The sequence below is a fragment of the Macaca mulatta genome, chromosome 9, assembly GCF_049350105.2.
Source record: "Macaca mulatta isolate MMU2019108-1 chromosome 9, T2T-MMU8v2.0, whole genome shotgun sequence".
In the NCBI taxonomy this organism is placed as follows: domain Eukaryota; kingdom Metazoa; phylum Chordata; class Mammalia; order Primates; family Cercopithecidae; genus Macaca; species Macaca mulatta.
The window spans coordinates 36954242-36972024 of record NC_133414.1 but is presented as its reverse complement, the minus strand read 5'-3'; the positions used below and the strand labels follow the sequence as shown (position 1 = coordinate 36972024).

Sequence of the window (17783 nt, the reverse complement as noted above, 5' to 3'; positions counted from 1 at the left end):
GGAGGTAGGGGTTGCAGTGAGCCCAGATCATGCCACTGCACACCACCCTGGGTGACAAGAGCGAGGCTCCATCTCAAAAAAAAAAAAAAAAAAAAAAAAAACAAACCAATCAAATCTGTAAGATATGGCCCCAGGTGAGAAGTTACCAAAAGCAGCAGGAAAAGTTTAAATCATTCACTCCCCAAATTCTGCTTTGCAGCTTGGCTTAAAGGAAACCCCAGAATGGAGATGGCTCTGCCCAAGCCCGAGAGAAGGCAGGCAGGAGAGCCAGACCAGAAGAGGAGGCAGGTATGGGTGCCCCCACCTCTGGGCTCACCTCGTGCATGAGGGCACATCCCGGTTTTGGCCGGATTTCTCATCTGCCCTCCCATTTGGTTTTAAACTCCTGACTTCTTCTTTCCCTTTTTCTAGTTAAAAAAAAAAAAAAAATGAAAATGTAAAACAAATAATAAAAAAGATTCATCGGGATATATATTTATTGTCCCAATGACTTTATTTGTTGTTTAAATCAAATCTAATATTAAAGTAACAAATTGTGTCGTTTCCTTCATCCTTCATTAATGATAAAAACTTTCCATTCAAAAACTACACTAAGACAATGTGTTCCTCAACAGTAATCCAGCTTTAATTGTAGAGCATTAATTCGCCTTACAAACAAATTACAGTCAACTACGATTTATCAATAAGTACTGTACTGGTTGTGTGTTTTCTTTTGGCAAACTTTGAACAAATCAGAGAAGAAAACATAACTATTCATCATCATGTAGAAAAAGAAAAGAAAATGAACCTCAAGTATCTACTATGTGTCAAGTGATTCATCCTGCCAGTAAAACTAAAATCTACACTTACAGCAGTTTTAAACATCCTTAGTGCAAGAAACATAACCAATTAATACAGATCAATACTAATTAATGAATATGGAAAATCTTCCTATACAGAGGTAGAGTCGAGGGCACAGGCTAAAACAGTATTCAGTAGTCTAAACAAGACTGAGTCCGGTTTTATGGAATCCACTTTAAATTTTAGGTATCAGACTGTATGTACATATATACAATAAATAGACTATACAATTTTTTAAAGTAGTTTAATAAACTCCACAAAATAATAGCAGATGCATAGAAATATTTACATAATTCAATTTTCAAATCTCTCATTCAAATAAAAGGGATAAAAATAAAATTCTGCTATTAAGGCAGCAGAACCACTTTCCTGAAATGGATTGGTAAAATAAGATACTTTACTGGAGAGGAACTAATTTATGTTTAAGAGGTATTCATATTCAGCTAAGAAAATACATCCCTTTTTCAGCTATATAGATTAGGGAATATAAAATGCTATTTTCTACATTTTTAGACCTGCATTTAAAGTTCTAAATTCAACTCTGACTTGAAGAGAGAAGCTGATTTTGGTACCCACACAGAGTAGATCATCACAATTACAATGGAAAGATAATTAATGTTTTATATTCTGTTTATTTGCTTTTGAAAGTTTGGGCCAGAAAGGCTGTGATAATAATTCTGGCCCAAACAGGTATGCTTATACTTGACACAAATTTCACTAAAACCTAACACTTTTGGCTTGGAGTTCTTGGGATTCTGACTTTCTGAGTCCCTTCCATTTCCAGAGCATGTTTCATTGAGAGCAGGCAATGTTTGGGGATCAGGTACATGATTCAATACTAATTAAAATGCCAAAGTTTTCCAAGCTCACATGGGAAGAAGGTGAAACACAGACCTGCTGCTGCCACTGGCCTCCCAGAGACTTGAAAAAGGAAACAACTCAGAAACCTGTCACTGTGACCTAAGAAAATATGCAAAAACCCAAAGTATTACATATGCAAGTGACTCACATTCTTAGATTTCGTATCAAATTCACTATTTGATATTCTATCATTAACTCTTTTATTTTACTTGGTATAAAAGATTCTTATTGAGCCCATAAGGAAATCAGGGATCGTCAGAAAATGAAAAAGTATGGTCATAATTAATGAAGCATAAACCTTCACAGTTTGAATTTTGTAGAACTTCTCTAAGCACCCACAATGAAATTGCAAGTTGAGTTTTTTTAAATTCAGTCATTCTGTGAAAAATACCTCAGTAAATAGTAACATTTTTCCCTTCAATGATCTTCCCACTGGAATACCCAACCCACCCTTGTTTTTTTTTCTTTTTATTTTAGATTTTTAAAAAATTTTATACAAATAGACTAACTTTGATTTAAAGTGAACATATAAAAATTGAGAAGAATATTGCTTGCAACAATGGACTTGGAAGGAGAGGAATGGATTAGGCAGGGGTACAAAGAAATGGCTCCTACTCGGTAGCTTCGGATGCACGCCCAGCACTCTGCAGAACTCTCACGGGGACACCCTCTGCTGCACAGTGTCCTTCAGCCCACGAAGTCTGACTGATTTTGTAACAACAACTTCAGGTCAGGAAAAAAACAAATGCAAGAAAATCGGAAGGCACAAGCACCCATGTGATCTAGAATGCTCTTGGGGTGAGGAATAAGGAGGGAAAGGGATACTTTTGGTTCAGCACTACAGTCAATTTCACCATTGTTGAAGAAAAACGGTATAAAATGAGGGTGTACAGAAATGGAACGAGCACAGCCCACTGGTGAGGAAGAAAGCTCAGAAGACAGCGCGCAGAAATAGTGCGGAGAGAAATGACCAGTACTATTTATTTGGAAGTCTGCGCCATGGTGGGTACAAACTACATCCCCTGCTCTGTGGGACCAAAATCAAAACAGGGCAAAAACAAACGAACAAAAATCCCCCCCATCCCAAAAAAGCAGCAGAAGGAATGCAAGAAGTCTTACAGGACACACCGGTCCAGCCCTGGGTGCAGCCAGCTCTGCATCCACCGCTGCGCTCACCAACTTCAGCTACCGCCCCCACGGGGACTCCAGAGGGCCGGGCCGCTTAATCATTTTCCCTGCCTCTCCACGACTTCCCTTTCCCTTTATTTCCTCCTGCAGGATTGGAGTCTGCTTCCTCCACAAAGGAAGTGCTGTTGCTGACAGTGGTGAGAGCCAGCTGGGACCTCCAGGGTACTGACGCTTCCTCCAAGCCTTGCTGCGTGGGCGCTCATCCAGGCAGCCTGACGGAACTATGCGTTAAAAAAGAAAAGGAAAGAAAAAACAAAAACAAACCCACCCCAAGTCTGTCTTTTCTCAAACTGAAGGAGAAACTAAGGGATGGTGTGGCCTCCGGCGGGCCTCCGCAGTTAGGAAATGATGGCCGGGGACCACCGGGGCAGAGTCAGGTTGTCTGCACTGGCTGAGCGCTTCCTCGCAGATCTTCTCAGGTCCTTGTACTTGTCCTCGCAGAGGCGAGAGATGGCCTGAGGGGCAAGAGAGACAGTGTGGGTCAGGGCGGGCCATATCTGCGCCCATTGCTCACTCGTCCTGGGCGCCGAGGGTGCTGCATGATGGACAGGCAGAGCCCCTGCCCCTCTGGAGCTCCAGCCCACAGCCCAGCTCTCTGCTGGCCGCAGGAAGATATGAAGGGAGTGTAGACTCAGCTCTTGTTTCCCAAGAGCTCACGGTCTGAGAAAAGACTCTCAGGATGTGAAATAACAGGACAGTGTCACCTTGCAATTGGCCCAACCAGGGTCAATGCTGGCTCCCCACCCTCGGGGTGTGGGACGGCCCTGCCCCCACGGGTGCTGTTTCGAATCCTTAGCATCCTCATCTGCAAGCGGGGCAAGAACAGCACCATCCTGGCAGGGCTGGCGTCAAGCACAGGCTTGCAGCTGAGCCTCACAAGGAGGAGAGCTCGGCCACCGTCGGCAAGGAGAGCTGCAGCCAGACCACCAGCTAGGGACTCCACAGAAAAGGATGGAGGACTTAAGTCACCTCTAGAGGGTTGCTGAAAGAGGGACCTAGGAGGATCACAAAAACATTAAGATGTGCAGATAATTAACACTTTGGTGATGAGGACAGGGGCCGTGCTACCCTGGGAACAACTCTCCCAGGGCTGCCACTGGGTGTGGCTAGAACCAGCTGATGACAAAAGCTGAGCCCGCTGTCCCAGGAGGGGATGGTCTGAGTCGTGGGAAGGCTTTGATTATTTGGAGAAGAGAAAGAGCAGCCTTGTCAGGACAGACTGGCCTTCTCTTCTGGCCCGGTGAAACCCTAGGGCCCGTGGCACAGCAGCCCCAGAAGCAGGTGAGCTCTCCCTTCTCCGTACTCGCAGAAACTTAACAGAGGGAACGGCAGGTACCAACTCCACCAACCTGGGCCTGTGCTCTCAGGGTGGCTGACCCAGAGCCCCATATATTCTTCAGCAGAGAACACAGACTCGCTTCCCTGCAGAGCTGTGTAGCTGCCAGGAGCTCCGGCTTGTCTCATCAGCACTGAAGTAGCCACTGGAGTCATGGCTGGTGATGAGGGGGACCAGGGACCGCAGCACAGGCTGAGAGGGGGCTCACGCTCTCAGGGAAAGCCAGATTCTACCTCACATCTGTGCTTGCGAAGGCTTCACAACATCTGCCTTGCAGGAAATCCTGCAGAGGGAGGGTTTTCCATTTTTTCCTCGAATAGATGATAACTGGGAGACTGGGTGGGCTTTCCATTCCAAAGGCCGGCACACAATCACAGGGGCATGGTTGAGTTCTGAAATGCTCACTGGATTTTTATTTCTAACCAGTGCTATGCATCCAGTCTTTTCTATGGTTTACTTCTTGGAATTAACATATTACTTTTTAAATTTTTATTTAACATTTTCCTTTCTTAAGCATGTAATCCGTAACAGCTTTCTTCTCCCAGCTCTAGACCACCGTGTGGCCAGGCCATCACAATGCCACACCAACTTGCACTGAGTGACAACATCCCACCTGGGATGGGCAGTGGCATGGGCAGCACGAAGACCTCTGGGTCTCACAAGCTGGGAACACGACTGTGCCATCCACTACTTGGAAAGGCTCTGTGGGATGAGACCAAGGCAGGACTGGGGACAAAGGTGCAGAGGGGAAAAGCTGGGGCACACCCTCTCTGGAGGAGGGGTCTCTCCCCAGGGATCCTGCTTCATTACCACCCCATCCCTTTTCCTCCTGCCAAAAGGTCAAGTGGGAAGAGCCTGGTGAGCATATGAGGTAGAGGCACATACAAATATGCTGTGATGAGACCCAAAGTTACACAGCTTAACGATGGCCCAAAACCCAGACCAAGACTGGTGGTGCTGCCCTCAGCTCTAACTGGGCTATGGAAAAAATATTTTGGAAAAAAAAATCAAAAGCAGAATCAAACCTTTTTGGATTCCCAATTGTTAATATCATCTGGCAGCTTTTTCCTATAAAAGTGCATGTTGAGAAATACCTTTTTGAGGGGCTTATATGGTGGGAAATGCTTTTTGGGGGGACTTATAATTTTTTTAAACCTATCCGCAAAGATAAGGGTTTTAAAAAATATTTTATTTCAAAATAGAATTGCGGTGGCTCATGTCTGTAATACCAGCACTTTGGGAGGTCAAGGTGGGTAGATCACAAGGTCAGGAGTTCTAGACCAGCCTGGCCAACATAATGAAATCCTGGATGTCTCTACTAAAAATACAAAAAAAATTAGCCGGGCACAGTGGCGCACATCTGTAGTCCCAGCTACTAGGGAGGCTGAGGCAGGAGAATCACTTGAACCCAGGAGGTGGAGGTTGTGATGAGCTGAGATTGCGCCACTGCACTCTAGCCTGGGCAACACAGCAAGACTCCATCTCAAAAAAAAAAAAAAACTATGTTTATTAAGTGATATTAAACTGGTTATTAAAAATATGAAGCGGTTGGCCAGGTGCAGTGGCTCACATCTGTAATCCCAGCACTTGGGGAGGCCAAGGCAGGTGGATCACCTGAGGTCGGGAGTTTGAGACCAGCCTGGCCAACATCGTGAAACCCCGTCTCTACTAAAAATAAAAAAAATCAGCTGGGTGTGGTGGTAGGTACCTGTAATCCCAGCTACTTGGGAGGCTGAAGCAGGAAAACTGCTTGAACCCGGGAGGCAGAGACTGCAGTGGGCCAAGATCGCGCCACTGTACTCCAGCCTGGGTGACAGAGTGAGACTCTGTCTCAAAGAAAAAAGAAGGACAAATTATAATGAACTGCCCAGCTATATATCCTAGTAGCTCATCTTTATTTTACATCATGTAGTGGGGAAAATGATCAGTGTGACCACATACATCCCTGGTCCTCAGATGATGCATCAGCAACACTGCACCACAAAATGCTGTTTTAAAGCATCTTACCTCAAGCTTGTGAGCCCTCTCCCTGCTCAGGGGCTCCAAGGGAAAGCTCAGGTTGTTCGCTTCTGCCAGAGAACGAAGATCAAAATAATACTTGGCATAGACACTGGAAGGAACATTGATGTTGAACTGCAGCAATTCAAGAAACTGTCGCTCTAGCTCGTTCCTGCAAAGCAAAGACAAAAATAGCCTGTGCTTAGCCACCACACCAGGCCGCATGGCCTGCCAAGGCAAGTTGCTGGAGACCTGAGTCCAGAAAACTGCATCCACCAGGGAGACCAGTGATCTAATTAAATGTCTGTCTGGACACCAGAGTTGCAGTCTCACCACCATATTGGGATTAAAAGCCAAATCCACTTGATCTGGTGCCCAGGATGAGGACTGATTAATTGGGATCATCACCAGGAAGGGTTTCAGGGTGAATCACTTCACTGAGATCTAACACACACATAGCAGGCTCTGGCTGCAGGTCTCCGTGAGGACAGGCTGCTAACACAGGGTGGATGGAGCAGCCAAGAGCTGCCATGTAGAGTCCAGTGAGGGTCCTTCGGCAGGGCCCCAGAGGAAAACACTCGGCCTCTGCAGACCTAGAGGACCTTGGTTTCCTTGGTGGCCCCTCCCTGCCTCCAGGGAGAAAAGAGGGGAGGAACTGTGTATACGCTTTCTTAGGCAAAAGGCAGGGATTATGGGGGGGGAGTGTCCAGTCTCTGCCTCAGTCTCTTAGAAAGAGAACTCACAAGCTGGGAAGAATGCAAGCAGTAGTTCCCACACTTGAGCATGCACTCCATCGCCTGGTGAGCTTGTTAGAACAGACATGGGGCTTCACTCTCACACTGTGGGGATCAGTAGGTCTGGGGTGGGGCCTGGGAATGTGCATTTCTAAGGAGTTCCCTGGTGATGGTGAGGCTGAGGCTCTTGCCTCGGGGCCACACTCTGAGAACCACTCAACTAAAAAGGTAAGTCAGGAGAGGAGGTGCTGAGACCTACCCCGCCAGCCCATCTACATGCTGATGGGTTGCTGGGAGAAATTTAAAAACTTCTACTTTGAGAACTTCTTGTGTCAGCTATCTTTCAAATTAGGTTGATTTCTGGATAGTTCCTCTGGGTGGGGAACCTTCTCAGTGAGGGAACTATCTGTGGAGCACCGGTCCTGGGTCAGGCACCCAGATTCAGCACGTTCTCCCCAGGAAGCCCCCAGGGGTGCCCACCCACCGCGCATCCTCCAGGCACTTCCTGTCCTTGCCCATACTATGCAGCATGTGGCTGCTGAACTCAGCCTCTTGAACTGGTCTCCTCATAGCCACAAACTGCAACATCTGCTTTTGCATGCCTGGCCCCCAGCACGTGACCTCTCAGACGGCTTCCCACAGCAGTGAGAGCTGAACTGAGGTGACAGAAGCAAGGAGCTCTGGCAGAGAGGAACCAGGGCTGAGGAGGGGTATTTCAGGTAGAGTGGGTCCCCTTCAACCTGCTGCAGGTAGCCAGAATGCACAGTCACCATTTCCTGTGAGTGAAGCCAGGGCCCTAGTGCAGGGCCTCCACCCTCCTGACCCCGATCCCAGCCTCAGCATTCTGAGTCACGTCCCGCCAACTCTGCTGAATGCTGCCGGTTCGGGTCTGAGCCCCACACACAGGCACCATCCTGTCCTGAGTGATGTCCCGAGACCCCTATGGCTGTTGCCGGTGAGTCATGGCACTCAGCTATAAAGCACTGAGGAGGGCTCCACACCAGCTCAAGTTGCTGTGACAAAGGACAGGAGCGGTAAGGAGGCGGGCAGGGAGGCTGGGGCTGAGCAAGGCCAGTGGCTCTGGGGAGACAGAAGCTGCTGGGCAAAGGAGCACTGGGAACCATGGGCAGGCAGCAAGGAAGGAGGCCTGAAGAGGGCCTGTTCCAGTCTCTTCATCAGATGAAGAGCGTCACTGCTTGTTTCCGCATAGCCTTGTGAAAAGACTTATAACAAGCTCCAAATGTATTTACTGTAGTAAGTTTTATAGTTTTTAAGAATTTAGGCTGGGCGTGGTCGCTCACGCCTGTAATCCCAGCACTTTGGGAGGCTGAGGTGGGCAGATCACCTGCGTTTAGGAGTTTGAGACCAGCCTGGCCAACAGGGTGAAACCTCAACTCTACTAAAAATACAATGAAAATTAGCCGGGCATGGTGGCACATGCCTATAATCCAAGCTACGCAGGAGGCTGAGGCAGGAGAATCCATTGAACCCGGGAGGTGGAGGTTGAAGTGAGCCAAGATTGCACCATTGCATTCTAGCCTGGACGACAAGAGTGAAACTCTGTCTCAAAAAAAAAAACAAAAACAAAAAACAAAAAACAAAACAAAACAAATTAGCCAGGCATGGTGGTGGGCACCTCTAATTTCCCAGCTACTCGGGAAGGTGAGGCAGGAGAACTGCTTGAACCCAGGAGGCGGAGGTTGCAGTGAGCCGAGATTGCCCCACTGCACTCCAGCCTGGGCAACAGAGCAAAACTCCATCTCAGAAATAAATAAATAAATAATAATTTACTTTGATTTGGGATAATTTTTACTTAAAACAACTTTTATTTAAGTGATCATCCTGCGAAATACTGGAATCCAGGTAAGATTTCAATAAAACAAAGGTGTCAGAGGTACTGCTAAGGCCAGAAGTGTCAAAATAAACGTCCAAGGAGCAAATCCCAGGTGAACCTGGGAGCTGCCATGGACACACCGCCGTCTGGTGGCCAACAGGCATCACTGCAGAGCGTATTCTCCCAATGCTAAGAAGTCCTAGTATTCTAAGAGAACAGCCTGATAATCCTGCCCAAAATGATATACAGACACCATGCTTCTAGATGGAGGCAGACACTATGAGCAAAGTCAAGAGGAAGCTGCTTTTGAACAAGGCAGCATTTTCCCAGGGTTCCCTGGAAAACAGAACAACCTTTCTCCAAGCTTGAGTTTCTGGTTAAGCTTTGGGGAAACAGATTTTAGAGCTGTTGTATCGAACAATGAATTTTTTTCTAAAGATTTTGAAAATAATTTTTTCTAAAGATTTCTAAAATAGAAATAATTTCCAAAACTTGAATTTCCAAACTACAGCAGCACATCTTTTACAGGGACACTGGCAGCTTGCTATGTGATAAATTATCAGAAAACTAATGTGATGCCAAGAATGGGCCTGATGGATTTACTATCCACATTTAGATAACTATGAAGAAACAGTTTTGGTGTAAAACATTGTAAGAAATACATTCAAGTTGATCAACAAAAAGCACATTTCAGAATATTCAAAATAGATCAACACTGTATAAAAACCCAATTTGGTGCAATTCAGCAACTTGAAAACAGAACTCTAAAATGATGTAAAAAGCATCTAATATGCTGCCTATTTTTCTAGAAACTAGGGTCACTTCCCAGAAGAACAAGAAGCAGAGTCTTGAGGAGGTATCTGCACAGCCACACTTACAGCCTCCATTCCTACTAGCCCAATGTGGAAGCAACCCAAGTGTACATGGGACAAACAAAACGGGACACACACCCTCAGGGCAATACTACACAGCGCTGAAAAGAAAGGAAATTCAGACACACGCTACAACATGGAGGAACCTTGAGGACATTACGGCCAGTGAAATATGCCGGACACAGAAGGACACAGGCTGTATGATCCCACTTATGTGAGGTCCCGAAAGTAGTCAAGTTCATAGAGACAAAAAGTAGGACAGTGATTACCAGGAGCTGGAGGAAGGAGGAAAGGCAAGTTAGTGTTTAACGGGGGAGAGTTTCACTTTGCGAAAATTAAGGGTTTTAGAGATGGATGGTGGTTAACGGTTGCACAACAATGTGAATGTACTTAACGCTACAAAAATGTACACTTAAAAATGGCTACAATCGTAAATTTTGTGCTACATACATTTTACCACAATTTAAAAACAAAACCCCAGACACCAGGAATCTACAGAGGAACTGAAGTTCTTTCTCTGTGGCCTCCTGTGCCATGCAATGCTTGGACAAGTCACTTGATTTCTCCTTATTTGGATTTGTCTACACATGAAAATGACACTTACAGGAACACTGCAAAACAAAAACAAGAAACAGACAAACCCTGAGGTGTAATTTTTTTTTTCTTTTCTTTTTTTTTTTTTTACAGGCTTTTTGCCTACAGAACTCTGCACGGTGAAATTTCATCATCCCTTCCCCATCCACAGCGGTTGCCACTTCTTGCTCTAAGCTGGCCTGTGATGTTGTGACCACTGATTATTGGTGAGAGTGGGAGAAACGCGGGCCCTTGGCCCCATCTTCCCACATGAGGTCTGCCTAGAGATAACATCTGACTGGTGCTGGTGACTATCCACATGGCCTAGTGCCCTGACTGTTCTGCCTGCAAATCTCAGTGACACTCATCGTACAGTGTTCTTCAGCCTGCGCCCACAGACACACAGCTACACAGTCAGCTGCCTTCCAAGCCAGAACCCCTCTGTCCAAAGGTACATGGGGGGACTCCAAGTCAAGTTCTCACTGTTGGATAATTCTTGAGCAGGAGATTAGCCTATGGTCAAAAATACCAGGAAAGTCACTTTAGGAAGCTGGGACACAGGAGGCCACGAAGAGGGGTACCAAAGGGTACCTAGAAGAACAAGCACTAACAAAAACCCCATTTGAAAAGCTTTCCGTCTGAAACCTGTGAGCCCTCTCCCTGCTCAGGAGCTCCAAGGGAAAGCTCGGGTTGTTTGCCTCCGCCAGGAAACTGAGACAGATTAACACACTGCTAAATGGCAAAAAGTTTAAAACAGCACGTACAATATGAGCCCAGTTTTGTAAAAATAAAATCTATGTAAACACTGGGAAGTTCTATATAATAAAAATGTTAGCAATATTCTGAGTGATGGGATTACAGAGAAGTATGGCAGGGCAGCCCTTGCTAGGACGGAGCCAACCCCAGGAGATCTGAGACTTCTCCTGCCCAAACGCCTCCCACCCTGCCTCAGGCCCAAGCCACTGACTCTTTTCCCACTTGGGAGGTAGAACAAGAGGATTCTAGCATCCTGGGGACTTCCATAGCGTGCCAAGAATGACAAGCTTCTGGCACGCACCTCCCCCATTCTGGGACACCCAAATGGGATTTGCGGAAGGAACCCATTGCTCATCCAAGGCGTTGCAGGTAGGGAGTGCAGCTCGGATGGCTGTCCAGGCCCCTGTTCTACAGGCTGTGTCATCTCAGCTCTATTCCTGAAGCTATGCTGGGAAAACTGACCGGCAGTGCCTCTGCTCATCTTTATCTTGGTGCAGGGCCCCCAGCTTCCAGTGAGCCTCGTGCTGCCTCCTCTTCCCATAAAGGGCTACCGAGGAGTCATGATCTTCCCTCAGCCATTCAGCCAAGTGATGCCCAATTCCACCAATTCCTGGGAGCTCATATGGTTTGACTGGGAAAGATTGAATGAAGCATTCATTTCTAAAAATTCTCATAGTGAATCTATTTACTGTGTGGGTGCCACAAAATAACTTGGAGCCTCTAGCTCCACCAGCATCTATGTCCACAGATATCCCCAGCAGCTCCTAGAATACGGATTTAATTCCTTCTTTTAATAAAGTTTACAGGGTGTATTAGTTTGCAAGAGCTGCTGTAACGAAAATGCTAGGAGGCTTAAACAACAGGAATTTTTTTCCCACAGTTTGTGGCTGTAAGTCCAAGCTGTTGGCAGACTGGTATCTCCTGAGGCCACTCTCCATAGCTTGCTGGTGGCCATCTGAGTCTCACACGCTCATCCCTCTGTCTGTTGCCTGTGTCCTGATCTCTTCTTCTTATAGGACACCTGTCATATTAAGTTAGGACCCACCCAAATGAACCAATGTTAATTTAATTAGGTTTTTAAAGACCTTATCTCCAGACATGGTTACATCTTAAACTAGGGGTTGGGAGGGCTTTGCATGTGAATTTGAGGGGGCCAAATTTCAGCCCCGCAACACTGCCGTCATGCCCTTCAGAATTCATGTCCACCTTATGTGCAGAACACACTCACCTCATCCTAACGGCCCCAAAGTCCTAATCATTCCCGCTCCATCTCTAAATCCCAAATCTTATCCAAATATCATTTGAATCAGGTATGGGTGAAGCTTGAGGTATGATTCATCCTAAGGCAAAATTCCTCTCCAGCTGTGACCCAGTGACCTGCTTCCAAAATACAATGGCGGCACAGGCACACAACAGACATAGGACAGGCATCCCCTTTACTTCCAAAAGAAAGAAAAAAACTCATAAAGCAAGCAGTCACGGTGTCCAGCAAGCCTGAAATCTAGCAGGGCAAGCTCCAGGGATCAAAGACTTGAGAGCAGTTCTCTCTGCTGATGCGCCATCACCGTCCCCCAGGAAGCCAGCCCTGCCTTGGCCTAACCCCCTGGAGCCAAGGAGGAAACAGCCTCACTCCAGGCTGTGCCTGCTGGGCCCACAGTGGCAGTGGTACCATCTCAGGATCATTCATCCCTTTCCCTGGAGGATATCACACGTCATGCCAGACAGTTCTGCTGGCCTGTGGAATGCCAGAGTACGACAGCCTTGCTTCACCTGTCCTGTCTCTGGGCCCTTGGGTGCAAGCCGGCAGCGCTTCTGCTGAGATGGTCGACTGGATCCATGCGTCACATCTGTAATCTCTTCAGCAAATGCTGTCCCACCACACCTTGTGTTGCCTCCAGAGCACACTTTCCCATTTTTTTGGCCATATGGATAAACTGAGATTAGAAGATTTGAGATTTCTAAATCTTCGGCTAGAAGATTTGGTTCCTTGTTACTGAATAATCCCTCCTTCTGTTTATCTCTCTCCTCTCACACTACACTACAAGCAGCAAGAGGAACCAGGCTGTGCCTTCCACACTGTGCATGGAAATCTCCTTGGCTAAAACATCCACATTCATTTCTTAAACATTCTACTTTCCACAAAACACTATAACACTATTTGGTCAGGTCTTTGCCACTTTCTAACAAGGATCACCTTTCCTCCAGCTCCCAGGAACATGCTCCTCACTTCTTTCTGAGACCTCACCATAAGCACCCTGGACATTCATATTGCCAACAACATTCTATTCATGATGACATGTGAATGCATCCAAAATGGTACAGGCATTCTTTATAGCTGTCCTGTTTTCTGAGTCCTCACCAGAAGCACTTTTATTTCCCACTTTTCTACCAACAATCCCTTCAAGGCAGTCTTTGGTTTTTCTAATATGCACCTCAAAACTCCTCCTGCCTCTATTCCTTACCGACTTTCAAATCCACTTCCACATTTTTAGGTATTTTCTACAGCAGCACCTCACTTCCCAGTACCATAATCTGTATTAGTCAGCTAGGGCGGCAGACTAACACAGGTAACAAAGTCTTACAGACTGGGTGGCTTCAACAACACAAATTTATTTTCTCACAATTCTATAGGCTACTAGTCCAAGATCAAGGTGTCAGTGGGGTTGGTTTCTTCCAAGACCTCTCTCCTTGGCTTGCAGATGCTACCCTCTCTGTGTCCTCACATGGCCGTCCCTCTGTGTTGTCTGTGTCCTAATCTCTTCTTATGAGGACATCAGACATACTGGATTAGGGCCCACCCTAACAACCCCATTTTAATTTAATTTCTTCTTTAAAAAATGTATCTCCAAATACGGTCACATTCTGAGGGTCTGGGGGTTAGGACTTCACACATCTATTTTAGAGGAGACAATTCAGCCCATATCATGAATAACATCTGTTACAGGACTCAGTGGGACTCTGGACTTCAAGCTGGGATATGCATTCAATTTACGGTACAGAAAGTGTCTCTAAGCGTGCTTGAGAACACAGCATTAGGAAAGAGATTTCTAGATCTGTAACTTTCATTTCACTCTCCTAAAACTGACTTGCTGGAGAACAAATCTGTGTGCGAAGGTTCTCCTTCTGGCTTCTTCTTTCCCAGTCGCTCTTCTCCTGCCCTGGGAGGGAAAGGCAGGCTGCTCACCCGCCCTTACTAAGGTTCACTGTCTCAGGGGGAAAATCGTCTGAGGAGCCCAGGAAAAAGACTATATCCCAACATGTGGTACTGGGAAAGTGAATGACTCTAATGACAGGCTACTTGGATGGTTTCCAATTTTTGCTTTCAACAAACTGAAGTGGGGGTTGGTAGGCTCATTTAAATAGCCTTTACTAATACTTCAGCATAAAATTCAAGAAGTGTTTTAAGACTTGAGTGACACTGCTATAATAAAACTCCTCAAAATTTCACCTACTCATCTGAACATGTGCTCTGAACTCACACCAAGAGGCAAAAGAAGGGAAAGGGGAATAAAACTGATACTCAGCCTGGTTTCAATAATCATCATACACAAAAATACAAACTAATGAAAGAAAAAACTACTGATCTCATTAAGAGATCTATTTCCCATAAGGTTTTACTTTTTATATTTAAGAATTTATATTGACTTTTAAAAAAAATATAAAACAGAGTCTTGCTCTGTCGCTAAGGCTGGAGTGCAGTGGCACGATCTCAGCTCACTGCAACCTCCACTTCCTGGGCTCAAGCGATTCTCATGCCTCAGCCTCCTGAGTAGCTGGGACTACAGGTGAACGTTACCAGTACCAGCTAATTTTTTGTATTTTTAGTAGAGACGGCATTTCACTATGTTGGCCAGGCTGGCTTGCACTCCTAACCCCAAGTGATCCACCCACCTCGGTCTCCCAAAGTGTTGGGATTACAGGTGTGAGCCACCACGCCCAGCCTTAGTATGTCTATATTTTGATCAACTGTGTACTAATGACAACTCGGACCTGAAAGTGTTTTTAATAAATTAGAACATTATCATCCAGAAAACACTACTGCAATTTTGACTTAAATGTATATTTTTGACATGGAGAATTTTGAGGAAGAGGCTAATATGTGAGGAAACTAGAAAGAATGAGTTCAAGGAGAAAAAGGAACAATGTAAAATTTTCACCTCTAAGAAAATGGGTAATTGTGAGTTTCATATTACTCTGGTATATTCGGTCTCCAATGTATACTTTTAACTTTAAAATCCTACGATATAAAATATATTGCAAATAACATCCTTTACAATGACTAAAACTTGGGATAAACATTTTCAAATATCAACTACAAAGGCCAACACGGGCAGATCACCTGAAGTCAGGAGTTTGAGACCAGCCTGGCCAACATGGTGAAACCCGTCTGTACTAAAAATACCAAAAATTACTCAGGACTAATGGCAGATGCCTGTAATCCCAGCTACACAGGAGGCTGAGGAGAATCACTTGACCCGGGAAGCAGAGGTTGCAGTGAGCCGAGATCACTCCATCGGACTCTGACCTGGGCAACAAGAGCGAAAGTCTGTCTTTAAGAAAAAAAAAATGTAGTGGGTATACAAAATTTTTCAAACTTCTTCTAGGGATAAACAGGCCAAAATGTATAAAGACCTCCGCTATTGTGGTCACTGGCTGGCACCTCCAGAAAGAAATGGAGACACAACTGCACCAAGTACCTCTGCATAATCAGGAACTGCAAATGTGTGGTTCAGAGGATCCTTTCGGCTATCACCCCTATCAGAAGAAAGCTCCATGCTCCCTCCAATCTCCTGGCAGGGGAAAAACGTGTCTATCCCTCCCCAAATATCCATATATGTGATTGTTTGATCAGCTTTTCTATGGAGAACATAGAGTCTTACAGTGTGTTAATCATATAACCAAAGAGTAAACAATATATTGTAGATGGACCACAGTGGCTCTCAAAACAAACAGTAGAATAAAATATGCAAGAATCTGAACACGCAAGGACTCAGTCTGGCTGGGTTACAACTTTGCCTACTCTGGGCCTTCAGTCTTCAGAGCTCTGCAAGGAAAACAGAGGAGCACAGGGTGCCTGAGCTGCATCTCCCCATGATCTGTTCTCCAGCCTGGCAGAGGGCATTGGAAAAAGGTGGCACTCCAGAGTTTCTTCAGGAGAACTATTTATGGTCAGACCTTTTAGAAACATCAGGTCTTCCTGAATGCCTCCTTCCTCTGCCCAGCTACAGGCATGCGGGGCACTGATCAAATGCTGCATGAGTCACTAAGGTTCAGCCAGTGGCTCAGATGGTGATGGGGTAGCCTGGGCACCAATAGCTTTCAAAAAAGACAAAAAGCAGGCTAAAAAATGATCAATTTTCTTTGGACAAAATACGGAACAGAATTTTAACATCAATCCTACTATTCTACTAACCACAGTGCTGATTCTTTCAAAATCTTAATGAGTAAAGCAGCAGTTTCATTCAGTAAACTATTACTATTTTGCAATTGAAAAAAACATCCAACCTTATTATAATGTGTAATTGTTTAAGCTATTGACTGCCTATCAAAAGAACAGATATTAAGGCTATCATTATCAAAACAATTCTTGATATTAATTTCAGCTGAATGAACACTGGCCAACTGTTTTAACTTCTCTGTGTAGAAAAAGAGTTGACTTACAAAAAAATAGTTTTTTTTAAAAAAATTAAGTATTACATAAATGAAACAACTGTAGCTCCAATTGCTTAGAAGAGAAGAAACATAAATTTTGACTGACTTACTAGTCAAGTGACCTGGGCATCTTACTTAATTCTCAGTGCCATGTTTTCATCTGTAAAATGGAAACAATAGTACCACCTCATGTATAAATGTGAGATGTGAATTAACACAGAAAAGTCATTTCTTTTGAGCGAGGAAGTGCTCAATATAGGATAGCTGCTGCTGCTCTTGTTACTGTGATTATAAATTCCTGGTAATTGGTTTTTACTCACTTGAATTTAAACCTTCAATGAATACAACCTAAGTACCTAGAATTCCAAATTACCTGTTACTTTACCCTCCTATCTTTTTATTTAAGGAGAGTAGGAAAAAGTAAAAATGAATGTTTCATGCCCTTAATTAAAACATCTTCGTAACTGGGGACCAGTACACATCATTTTCATTTGGCCACTGTATAATGGTCACTGGGATTGAGAAAGGTGAGCCTTTGCTCATCAGCTGGGGGTAAACCTCCCCACTTGGTTCTTTTGTTGGGGCATTACTGACCCTCTCTAGGCCTCAGTATCCAGATCTGTGACATGGACATCAGTACACATGTCACAGGGGTGCCGAGAGGATTCAACTGACATGTGCATGAACTGAGTAATGTGTACCTCCTGACAAACAGTTTATAAACTTCCTCAAAATTTTAAATCAACTAAGGGGATTTTCCATTGATCCTAAGTTTCCACGAAAATTCAGTTTGCTGGCATTTTAGTGAATTAAACCTGGTGGGTTAAGGATAAGAGTACAAAAAGCATCTCCTCCACACCTCTAATGTTCTTCACTGACCATTTTTCTCTGTTCTCTTTTGTTTTCATGCTTCTGTGGCATCTATAATTTGTGTTTGTCTCTCACTTCCTTTTACAAATACAGCTAGGATACAAATCATAATATTTAAGACCGAGTCTAATTTCATCAGGTATTCTGGCTTTAAGTGGACACACCTAGTCATGGGGGGGGGGGCCTCTGTGCTCTCACAGAACCTGGGCACCACCTAAACCAAGTCACTGGTCATGTACCATCTAACAGGAGGGGACAGCCAGGAAGTC

General features: G+C 45.0%; 1 protein-coding gene across 6 annotated transcripts in view; it reads right to left on the bottom strand.

Moving 5' to 3' along the window:
- Positions 1–480: 480 nt before the first annotated feature.
- Positions 481–17783, bottom strand: part of CCNY (cyclin Y) — a 222971-nt gene continuing 205668 nt past the window's right edge. For 5 of the 6 annotated variants that reach the window (XM_015146741.3, XM_077945050.1, XM_015146746.3 and 2 more), the window contains 2 exons: positions 6233–6395; positions 2654–3344 (listed from right to left, as the gene is read on the bottom strand). In XM_015146741.3, the coding sequence (XP_015002227.1) occupies positions 3228–3344; positions 6233–6395 (280 nt within the window). In that variant the 3' untranslated portion in view covers positions 2654–3227. 6 annotated transcript variants of the gene reach the window in all.